The sequence below is a fragment of the Mytilus edulis genome, chromosome 5, assembly GCF_963676685.1.
Source record: "Mytilus edulis chromosome 5, xbMytEdul2.2, whole genome shotgun sequence".
In the NCBI taxonomy this organism is placed as follows: Eukaryota; Metazoa; Mollusca; class Bivalvia; order Mytilida; family Mytilidae; genus Mytilus; species Mytilus edulis.
The window spans coordinates 29,246,158-29,259,116 of NC_092348.1; the positions used below are offsets into that span (position 1 = coordinate 29,246,158).

The 12,959-nt window shown below is 30.6% G+C and overlaps 1 protein-coding gene across 3 annotated transcripts in view; it reads right to left on the reverse strand.

The window, feature by feature from the left end:
- Positions 1–6,759, reverse strand: part of LOC139522354 (carboxypeptidase B-like) — a 28,281-nt gene extending 21,522 nt beyond the window's left edge. For 2 of the 3 annotated variants that reach the window (XM_071315884.1, XM_071315882.1), the window contains exons 1-2: positions 1,929–2,062; positions 886–961 (exon numbers count right to left, since the gene is read on the reverse strand). In XM_071315884.1, coding sequence (XP_071171985.1) covers positions 886–961; positions 1,929–2,047 — 195 coding nt within the window. In that variant the 5' untranslated portion in view covers positions 2,048–2,062. Of the gene's footprint in view, positions 1–885; positions 962–1,928; positions 2,063–6,711 lie in introns of those variants that run through there. The other variant, XM_071315883.1, reaches the window with a different exon arrangement.
- Positions 6,760–12,959: the final 6,200 nt, after the last annotated feature.

A 12,959-nucleotide genomic window follows, 5' to 3' on the forward strand; every position in this document is an offset into this window, starting at 1 on the left:
CATAATTAATATTGCCAATAATTAAAAAGTTCCGGGTCTAATCCGATGTTAGATATTACCTTATCTGTACGTTCCGCATTTGACAGGCGCACCACCAAACGGTGTATTTAGGATTTTGCTATATACACGGGTCATAATCAAAGGGCTGACACTCCTAAATTCAATCATTGTCAAATTGTTCCCTATTGTAGCTTTATTCAGCAATCAGCAAGACTTTCTAAGATAACTAATATAGGACAATGTTGTTGATTTAAAAATACCCCATTCCTGGATAGCCTGGACCTTTTGTTTTGCAAATAATTAATATTTCCAATAATTGATAAGTTCCAGGTCGACGGGTTCAAACAGAATGATTTGAACGCAGAGAAAAATGTGTATCTTATAATCGACATGACTTTATCAGATGACAATACCAATTACTAAAATAAGGCTTAGGCATAGTTATATACTTTAATTCAGTCACGGACCCGCCATATCACGGGTGTGTACTTGTATTTGTTAAATCATAAAAGACAGATAGAAAAAAAATTGACGATTATACAATATATTTGCGTAAAAAATGATAAAATCGTGCACAGAGGACTAAGTTTATGATATATACATGCATTGGTTCAAGAATTGGATAAACATTATTTTTCACCACTCACTGGTTTCATATGACTTATATATATATATATATATAGATATTGTAAATACAGGTTAAATTGGTCCTATCTCGTGAAAGTAAGATGTCTATTCAATCACGAGTACGTTGATGCTTAGAAAACCAGTTAAACGCCCTTTCTTTATGTTGTTGGGTGCTGACGCGTTGACATATATCCAACAACCCATTACATTAAGAGAATATGCACATTTACGACAAAATAGTTTTTTTTAATATCTTACGTCGTGTCGTTGAACAATCTGTAGGACTTCTTTCTCATTTTCTAAAGATGTTGGTGTCACCTGCAGTACCTGATAACTATAGATAGCAAAGTCTTTATAATTATAAAATAAGCTAAAGGTACAAGCAGCAAATATCACACCCACACATAAAGCAATGGTCAATGCTTTGCTTAGGGAAACCAAAACATATTCCGTATACAAAGTAAAAAACAGAGATGCTCATTTACATTATAGTTTAAGATTCTTATAAAATGTAAGAATTTTGAAAAGGATTAAGGAGTTTTGAAGGCAAAGCAGTTTATAATGCGTATTATATCTTTGTAGATATGACAAAGTAATGCCATGCCAAAGATAACAAGTGCGTACGCCATGTGAGAATAAAATTTGCTATATGAAAGTTTAACATTTCCATTCTCAATTTTAACAAAATTCATAAACTGTTTTAGGAGCAGTGATAAAAATGTAACGAAATGGACGGACATTACTATTGATATATGCCACCCGCTTTGAACTAAAACCCAAGTTAAATTAATGCGATATTTCATATGTGAAATGAAACCTACAATTTCATATCTCTGGCGCTATACAACAATAGATATTGACAAACTTTTCTGACATCAACGAAGTTGTATTTATACATAGTTAGAACTCTAGTATTTTTTTACTTTATTAAAATTAAGTTTATGTAATAAAACCAACTAGTCCGAGAACTTAAATATCGAAAACTATAATTCTTTAAATAAGCAATACCATGCATGTACGTCGATATCCGGCGCAGCGTTAATATCCGTCCCCGATTCGTGATTTCGCTTTTAAATATGAAAAGCTTTTAGAGTATTGAAGACAACAATTCAATATAGATAGCAGTATACATTTCTGAAGATTTCGATAAATGATTACTTTTATAAGAAAGTCTATGTACACGTATTTTAATTATAGTAAAACTGTTTTGTTAAATTTGAAATATCAAATGACAAAACATCATTGATGATGAAATGTTTAGCCAATCAATGATTCGAATTTGACAAAGTGTATTAGTATACCCATCGTATCTTGTAGTCTGCAGTAACTCCAACGTTGTCAGGGCCAAGAAAACATGGATAAATCCAGCTGAAATACCCTGCAAGTAAAACAAGAAAGTAACTGATTTGTTCTCGACCATTACCAGTCTTTACAACTAAAATGTCAACGAATCGATCGTATCATAACAACAACAATAACCAAAAAAAAAAATATCACCCAGTATTTACAACTTTTGAGTCAATGTTTTATACATGTTCCTGAATAAATATTTCATAAAATATCTGATTTTGTATTTATATACCTATATGGAGTTATTTTCTTTCAGAACGACAGGTCATTCTTTTTCAGAATCAACCCGGACGATACCATGTTTCAATGAAATATGCTCCAAGGCATAAAATAATGACCTGTCTGAGGTCATTACTTTCATTGATAAAAATGCAATGTAGGTAATTTACTTCAACATTTTATTCGTCTGATATTTTTTTGTTGCCGATTTGGAAATTTATTTTTTAAAGTGCAATCGATGATAGGTGTAACAGACACCGTCATTGCCCGCATTTTAATTTTCGAAACAAATAACGTGAACTTTTGTTAATTTATCGCTACAATAAGAAACTTTATCATATATGTGAGATGAAGTTTAATGTAGACTTTCATAAAATAAAGCCAGATTTAACATATTCGTGTGTAAAATTAAAAAAAATTATTGAGTCACACTGAATAGGTTGATTGATTTTTGGTTGCTTGCTTAACGTCCAGTGGCTAATATTTCATGCATGTTCAGGACGATACACACTGAATAGGAAATCATACGGTGACCTACATGTATTTATATTCGTCTTCGTGTTAGTTCTTAATTTTTTTTAAATTTATGTATACCTTTTACTCTATCAAAGGATCAACTAATAAGATAATCTTATATTCTATTGAATAACATTAATGTAACTCACAAAAGGGTAGGATGCGGAGGGTATATATATAATATATAATATCCCAGCAGAAGTTCTAAAAAACAAAACCTGTATCGATATGTTACAAAATATTATAAATTTTTGTTTTGAAAACGGTGTTTCGCCACTTGAGTGGAAACAAGGAATTATAAATCCAATAGTGAAACCAAATAGTACAGACGTTCGGCTTCCTTTGTCATATCGTGGGATAACACTTTTGTCGGTGCCATGTAAAGTTTACTGTGACATTCTTAATTCTAGATTTGGAGATTGGATTGAAGATTCGGGTGTATTGGTTGATGAACAATGTGGATTTCGTAGAAAGCGAAGCTGCCTAGATCAAATATATAGTCTGTACTCTATCATCAATGACCGTAAATTGTCACGTCTGTCAACTTTTGCCTGCTTTATTGACCTGAAGAAGGCGTTCGACAATGTAAATCGGGACTGTTTATGGTTTAAATTACAAACGTTTGGTGTTAACGGAAAAATCTTGAATGCTGTTAAATCTTTGTATGACAACACAACATGTTCTGTACGTGTTAACAACGTCTTTACGTCAATGTTTCCGGTTTCATGTGGTGTGAAACAAGGGTGTCTGATTTCTCCGACACTTTTTGCTTTGTATATCAATGATTTAGCTACAGAAATTAAGTCTTTGAATAAGGGTATTGATATTGATAGTATAAATGTAAGCATCTTACTATATGCAGACGATATCGTCTTACTAGGTCCAAGTGAGGCAAGTTTACAATGTATGCTTGATTGTGTTAATGCATGGTGCCATAAATGGAGATTAAGTATTAATTGTAGTAAATCAAATGTCATACATTTTAGGCCTAGCTCTGTTGAACGTTCTACTTTCAATTTTTTCTGTGGAAGTCATAGTTTAGTATATGTAGATTCATACAAATATTTAGGCATTTGGTTCAGTGAACATGTAACATGGAATAAAACCGTCAAAGAACTCTCTAAATCTGCCAGCCGAGCTTTGAGCTGTTTGACTGTGAAATTTTACGCTTATGGTGGTATGACATATCAAGTGTTCACAAAACTGTATGAAAGTTTGGTACAACCAATATTGTTATATGGTGCATCGATATGGGGACTTACTGAACATAGACTCATTAATAACGTACAAAATAGGGCTAGTAAAATATTCCTTGGAGTGACTAAATTGACTAGCAATACGGCAGTACAGGGTGATTTAGGATGGCTGTCATGTCATGCTAAACAAAGACTGGAAGTTTTGAGATTCTTTTATAAACTTGAAAATTCAGATAATTCTCGTACTTTCTATAAGATACATTTATGGTCGAAACGAAAACGTAGATCCTGGAACTGTAATGTGATTAAGTTATTTCGCAACATGTCTGTAGAACACTTAATGCAGCCCGGAATTAGCAAAGAACTATTTTTTAAAGTGATTAAAAGTAAATTACGAATACTAGACGAACAGTTGTGGTTTACCAAACTTTGGAATGACAATTCGAATGTGAATGGAAACAAATTGAGGCTATATAGACGTTATAAGAAGGACCTTCAACCTGAACACTATGTTACTAACGCAATGCCACGCCACTTACGAAGTAATTTATGTAAACTTAGATGTGGAACTTTACCTCTGTCTGTCGAGACGGGTCGTTATACGAAACCACCAATACCGTTAGGAGAAAGATTTTGTCCATTTTGTAATAATGCTGTAGAAGATGAAATACACTTTTTGATTAATTGTGACATTTACAGTGACTTAAGGTTTAATTTGTTTCACAGAGCTATGGTCATGGATAATTCTTTTTGTACAAAGTCAGATTTTAATCAATTTGTATTTTTAATTCAAAATGCTGAATTACAATACGAGTTATCTATCTTGGTGCATAATATGATAAGAAGACGTCGCGCTCTGAAAAGTAATCTACAGTCTTAATTGTATATTTTCGTAAAAGTCAAAGTTATATTTAATTTATTTATTTTTTAATTCATGATTGTATATTTCTGTAAAAGTCAAAGTAACAGTTATTTTTTAATTATTATTATTTTTTTTTTTTTTTTTTTTTTTTTTTTTTTTTTTAATTCATTTCAATCATATTCTTTTATTGACTATTTTACTTAGAGGGTTTTAATAAAACAAGATTACTTCGTTTTATTCTTCGCAATCTGTTTGTATAACCTCTTTAAAATATATTCTTTTATCACATATCATTTATTTATTTTTTACGTCATACTTAATTTTGTCATATCTATTTTTAAAAGATATGTTTTTTGGTTTGTTTTTTTGGGTTTTTCTTTTTACTACTTATGTTAATATTTTTTTTTATGATGTGTAATATCCGGATAATTTTAAACATTTTTAACATTTTATTATGTTTTTATTTTGTATTTGTTAAATAGATATATATTTGTATATATAGTGTCTCATAAGCCTTTCTAGGCTGGGTATTTGTCTTATTTTATTATTGTGCAATGTATATTATATAAACTGTATAAACAATCTGTAGACAAGTATGTGACACTTTAATAAAATAAATTATTATTATTATTATTATTATTATTATTATTATATCCCGATTTTCTGTTAATAAAATGTATTGCTATTCAAAAGACAATCTTTCTGAATTTTTCATTCGATTCAATTTAAAATTATTAAAAAAATAGAAATGACATTACAAATAGAAAACAAAATACCCCCTCCCCCTTTCCCATACAATAAATTACTTACAATGTGTCTTGTATTTGTCATACACCGTAATCGGATGGTTACAATACATTTGTGTCTTACTTCATGCAGTTACAGTAATATTTTTATTGTGTATGTATATTATTTTTAAAAGGTTTATATCTAGATTAATTAGTGAGTTTTATTTTACGTTCTAAATGAGCCGTGGGGCGTATTAAAACCTGACCGCATTAGAAAGGAATATCCCACTTAAGTGTTGTCGGTAAAATAGAATACTAAATTTTGCAAATCTTTATAAAAAATAATATTTTTTTGACGGTATATAAGATAATGCATATTTTAACATAACATAATCACGGTATCTCCCTCGTGAAAAGCTCTGATTCATTGCCCGGCATTGGCTATACTGTTTTGTCCTTTAGGGTTTATAGCTCTTCATCGATTTAATAAGCTTTGGATTTTCAAATATGTTGACCTCGAGCATCACCGAAGAGATTGTATGCGCATCTGGTGCAGAAAAAATAATACCATTTATGTTATTACCACCTCTGGATGATGAACTGATAGTTCCAATTGTATCACAATCACAGTAGCCAGTACTTCGGTACTAGCATGAAAATACAGATATTGTGTGCTGTTACAAAATTTTTGAAATTATTTGAAATTAAGGAATGTGTCTCTCTCGTGCTTGATTCCTTGCCCGGTTATGGCTAAAACTTTATATCCTTTTTGGTTTAATGCTCTTCATCCTTTTAATGAGCCTTGAAAATTCATATATTTTATCCTCGATCGTCACTGAAGAGACATTGATTGTCGAAATGCGCAAGTCAAAAAAGTACAAAACAGAGTTCTCGATATTTATTCATTCACACATTTTATGTTCTGTCTTGAATAAATACTTTGTAAATAATATTATAACACATTTTACTTTATGTAAGATTTATATAATTCATACACAAAATACATGAATTATATATATATATTACATAAAGTAAAAACACAAATTTTACATAAAGAAACGGCTATCCAAATTTCGGATGAGAGAATTTTTTTTTTTTTTTTTTTTTTTTTGAAAAAAACATTTTCTTGTTATTGAAATTCTCTCTGCAATTTTATAAAAACAACAATTTGTTTTCTCTCGTTTGAATTCCAATAATAAAATCTATAACTTACCATTCACGCGAAAACTTAAATTCACAGGTTAAGAATTGCAATTGTCACGTTTTTCTTCTGTATCCATGTATTATATCTATCATACGTACAAATATAAATTATTTGCATTGTTTAATTTAAATGGATTTTTGAAATATGATATTTACAGTGGGTTAAGAAAACATTACAATCCATTTGTAAACTCCTTAATAACTGATATAAATATCTAAAAATCACCGAAATTTAACACTCAAAGTAAACAATTAATTGATACATCATATAGAAAATCCTCAACAGACCTGTAAAACTGTGAAATCGATCATCAATTTGAAAGATTTTTATTGTTAAAATTTGTAGATATTCATTTAATTTCAAAAACATCATGTGCGTGGATAAAAGAGGGCCCGCATGGGGTTTTTGATTATGTGATTACTTGGCCGTTTTTTAATGATTATTTGATTATTAAGCCAAATATTTCATGATTATTTGATTACCTAGGACGGTATTTTTAGTTTATGATTATTTGATTACTAAAGATAAGCAAATATTTAATGATTATGTGATTATATTGGCAAAAAAATGGTGATTATGTGATTACTAGGACCCCCCCCCCCCCCCCCCCCCCCCAATTGAGGGGCCTCATAAAAGAGGTTGGCCAATTTCTTCTGTATTTGTTTCACTCACAAGGCCATGTCTAAATATTGGCTAATCCTTTCGGGATTATGACAGAAATAGAATAACTTAACATAATGATTTAATTTTGTGATGTTTTTTTTTTTTTTTTTTTTAGAGTCGTCTCTAACCAGAATGAATTAAGGTCAAGTGAAAGTAAATGGGTCGATCATGTCAGACTTTTTTTTCAAATATCAAATGCAGCTGTAAATCGGGCTGTTATTTTTATTATTTGAAATGTTTCACATTTTGCCACGCGGTGGCCTTTTATAGCTTCACAATGTTGTAAGGGGCTTACATCTACGTCATTGATGTAGTGGATAGTTGTCTCAAAGGCAATCATACCCCATCTTTTATATCATGTTTATTATTAAATTATTTTTCACATTTATTTTTGCCTTCATATACGAATTTCTATTTGATGTTTTCTTTTCTTAGTGATGTATCTTTTTTATGTTTCGATATTAGTCCCAACTCTTTGTTCGTTACACGGTAACAGTAGCCTCAAAATACGAGTTGTGTCGAAAGTATTATTCCAAATGGTCCTTTGTAGCTTTTGTTGTAGCAGTATTTTTGTCAAACGATTCAACTTTGACTATGTGACTACTATTTGACTGATCTATGATTAGAGATGCCTTCAATTGTTATTTTCATTTGGTTTGATAATTTATGGTCGGTTATGAGCATGGTTAAATTTACTCCTTTTGATCTTATGAAATTGGTAGGGCGTATATTGGCAAGTGCTTCTGGGTTCAAAGAGAGAGAGAAGAGTATATACAAGCATGTATTACATAAACAATAGTCTTCATTTTTGGAAAAGTTAGCCGTAAAATAAATTATAAACATATAGGAGCTCTTCCTTTATTAACAAAATAACTATAGCTTTTTCAGCAAAAGTTTTTTCGAACAATTCGGAGTATACAAAACCATGACCTCAAACATTTTAAACGACTTTGCTCAGATCTTATGGAGATTGTAGCGAAAAAACGGATTTAAATCTTTTAAACATTATTATAACTATCAGCAACAATATTGTTATTAAAACTATGCTCTTATTCAAATAAACTGTATGTTACGTGTAAGACTCTTTCTTTCAGAATTCTATTATGAACAGTCTATTTATTTTTATTGAGATATTTTGGTGGTTTCCTATAACAGATATCTACACAGGGTGATACGTATCTCTGTTTTCAATCGAATAAATAATTTTGAAATTTCTCATTGAAAAACATTATCATATCTATAGATAACTGGCTCTGGTATACATTTTAAGCTACTAGATTTTTTTCTTTTATTTCATTCTTATTTTCATTTTTTGTCCAAATTTGACTTTTTCAATGATATTATTAGTTACATAGTGTGCTAGTGACCTAATACGGTATATATGGGGTCAGTAAATTCCATATGGGGATTCGAGCGAAACTATGAAACGATTTTATCTTACCGACTATCTTTACGTGTGAAATTTAGACCTATCAAAATGAGCAACTCCTCAATACTGTTAGCATTAAGAAACTACTTCCATTGATCCAACAAAAACAGATACTAACAATAACAACTTGTGAGGGTTAAATGTGTTATAAATATGAATTTATTTCTTAATCATCAATTTTTTCGTCTGTTGAAACCTTTACGATTTTTTTCTCAGTACCGTTTTGTTTTTATAAAGGGACGTAACACCACTACTAACCGTGTATGAAATAAGCCCCGCCTCCCTACTACCTTATATGGAATATAAAGGGACGTAACTCCTCTACTAACCGTGTATGAGATAAGCCCGCCTCCCTACTAACCTAATATCAAATATACACGGTCTCCACGAGGGCGCTTTTAACCAATCACATTCCTAGAAATGTATAGGAGGTAAGATAAATATGTGTATTTCTGTCTTCTTGATTTTCTATTTGTTCATTTGTTATCAAGTCAAGATGTTCTTTTATTCGTTAGAATGTTAAATGAGGTTTTTTTTAGTTTCTATTTGGATTTAGAATAGAATAGAATAGAATATTTTTATTTACCAAATTAGGGCCCGAGGAGGGCATATAGCATACAGACAATATTATTATAAACAATAACATATGCAATACACAAACAATAAAAAATATGTAACAAGTGTTATAAAAATAATAAAATAAAATAACATTACTACAGAAAATACACTCAACAAAATAGTAGCAATGTGATTATTATTCAATGAATACTATGCTGACATTGACTCAAGTGCACCCGGTAAGAATATTTTCATTAGTAGTTTGGGCGGAGAAATCTCAATATAAAAAATACAAAAAAACAATTTAAGCACTCGCACATTTGACTATGAGGTATACTGCAAATAACAAGCATATTTAATAAAGGATATTTAATATGACTTATCCGCAGAAAGCACCAAGAGTCGGTGCTTAAAAGGAAGTCCCTACTTGTACTTAATGCAGATGAGTCAAACTCCTAAATTATTTAAAATATATTTTAAAAACATATTTTTTAAGATTATAGATTCTGTGTCCAGCCAGCAAGAATCATCAAGGGACGGTGCCAGAGAATTTGAAATTCTTCTTATGATCTGTGCAGGCTAAACAGGGTATCCAAATTCATATTAAAGAGTTATATTGAAATAAGTTATTGCAGATTAAGTTGTCCTTCAATTCTTAGTATCTTCTATATATTTATAAAATGCAAATAGTACATTGGGATCCTCATTATTCATTATCCAAATTAATTTGTTATCAATATTCAAATTTTGAAAGTTAGGACATGATTTTAATATATTTTGCATCAATTCCTCTCTTTTTTTAATAAATGAGTGTCACATTTAAATAAAAAATGAACTTCATCCTCAACCTCACCTGAGATGCACCTGAGACAAATTCGGTTTTGTCGAAGAGTACCCTGGTATCTACCAGATTCAATTTGCAAGTTGTGAGCAGATATTCTTAATCTAGTAATACATTTCCTTTGCTCAAAATGTCGCATTATTGACAAATAATTTTCAAAACCGAAGTTGCACTTGAATGTTACATAAGTTCGTAGTTTACCATCTTTATGTATATCTGGCTGTTTTTCCACAATGCAGTATAGTATCCCTTAACAATCTGACCACAGTGTAGTTTAAATGTTGAATATTTTTCAGGAATATGCTTTTCTATGCCTGCCATTTTCCCCCTTAAAATATTAATTGATCCATACCAAGAGTTTTTTTTTGTTTCAAATAGCTTTTTAGAACAATTATATGCAGCTTTTAACAAGGGAAATGATGAGCCAATATTTTCTAAACGATGTCAATATCCTAAAACATGTTCGACTATATCACAGTACAGTGGAAAACGGCCTAATTCAGACAAAACTGCAAAGTTTGTACTTTTTCTATTAACACCTAAAATATATTTGCAGAATTTAATATGGAGTTTTTCACAAAGTATCCTTGAGTAAATTGTAAAAAAATCCCCAAATTTCACACCCATATAAAAGTATATGCTTTATTGTATGGTCAAAAACATGAATTGCATTTTTAACAGTAGGATTATGCACTAAAAAATCATTACATAGTTTGAAGTATGCTTTTAAGGCTCTTTGGTATAAATCATTCTGAGCATATGAAAAAGAACATGATGCATTAATTGGATACCCAAATATTTATAATTAGATACACACTCCAGCTCATCTTTGTTGAAAATAAATTTTTGAGAGATAGGTCTGCCCGCCTTGTTGAATATCAACACTTTAGTTTTCTTAGTATTTATATTTAAGCACCAATCATTGCAAAAATCATGAAGTTTATTTAATTTCTCTTGTAGTCCTTCTGCTGAGTTAGATAAAATTACAATGTCATCAGCATACATAAGGCAATGAATGAGTTTGCCATCCAGCATAATTAGATCTCTGGTCTGTGTAAAATAATCTGGAAGGCTATTTATGAATATTTTAAACAAGTTAGGACTCAAGTTATCTCCTTGTTTAACACCAAGCTTTGTTTGAAAGAATTCAGTTATTCTATCATGTATTTTTATACAAGATCTAGTTTCAAGATACATATTCTTCATAAAGCTATAAAACATTGAACTAACCCCAATCTCTAACAGCTTAATTATAATTCCGGTATGTATTACTTTATCAAAAGCTTTATGAAAATCAACAAAGCAAGCTAACACTCTCCCATCCTTAGTATTACAGCATTTATCAAAAATACATTTTAAAACAACATATGGTCAGATGTTATTGCCTTTCTTGTGAAACCTATTTGACAATCATTAATTACATTATTTTCTTCTAAAAAACTATCCAACCTTATATTAAGTATACTGTTAAAAAGCTTACCAATTGCATTAGTGATGGTTAGACCTCTATAATTATTTGGGTCAGTGACTTCTCCTGACTTATGTAATACTGGGATATAACCTTCGGTCCAATTTCTTGGGTATAAACCATGAGACAGACAAGAATTAAATATTTTTGAAAGAGACGATAGTAAAACATTTTGACTGTGTTTAATCATATTGTTTGAAATGTTATCCAAGCCTGGTGATTTGTTACAACATAGTTTAGAAATGGCAAAAGAAATTTCTTTCTCTGTTATAAGTTTATCAAGATTATTAAAACAAACATTTTTTTCAAGATTATCTAGCTTTTTTCCCAACTAAGCCACTCTTTCTTTGAATGAATCATGTAATTGATATAATCCATTGAAATGTGAAAGCCACGCAGATGGTGCCACAGCAGAACTATGATCCTTATTATCATTATTTTTTTAAATATATAAGTAGTAAATATCAACATGTCTACAGCAACATTATATATAAGAAACATGAGCAACTTAAAAGATGTTTAGTAGTTCGTAACATATTGAATAGATTTCTTTCATGCTATACACATGACCCATTTCTGTTACACCCTCAAGAAATGTAAACATAGGAATAGTTCAAAAGTATATAATAATCTTCAAAAACGTAAATATAGAAATAGTCCAAAAAGGGTACCATAAACTGAATAGAATTAAATTCACAGTATAACGAAATACAGTTATAAATTGAGTAGCGTGACCAGCCAAACAAAAGAAAGCTTGTACGTCATTTGTAGTTTTGTATTTTAGTGTTTGACCTAAGGGAGCTACCATTTGATTTTAATGGGGGAAAGGGGGGGGGGGGTGGCTAGGATGGAAAATTTTGTCCTGCATTTTTTTTAGCTGTAATCTCTGTCCTGCCTTTTTATTTTTCACTCTGTTCGGTCCTGCCCTTTTTTTTTTTAGTTATCCTGACTTTTTTTTACCCAAATTGTCGTCCTGACTTTTTTTTAACTCAAAACTCCTGTCCTGCCTATTTTTTTCAAATTACATCCTAGCCCTCCCATAAAAATCAAATGGTAGCTCCCTAAGCTCCTACATCCGTTCCGAGAAATTCGACACAAATTGTTATGTATGTTATGTTGATGCTTTGTTCTCCTAAAGTTCTGTGCTCAAGCAAAATATAGTGTTAACTTGTGTACAACGAAATATCATGTGATGATTTCATATAAAAAAAGAAGATGTGGTATGATTGCCAATGAGACAACTGTCCACAAAAGATCAAAATGACACAGACATTAACAACTATAGGTCACCGTACGGC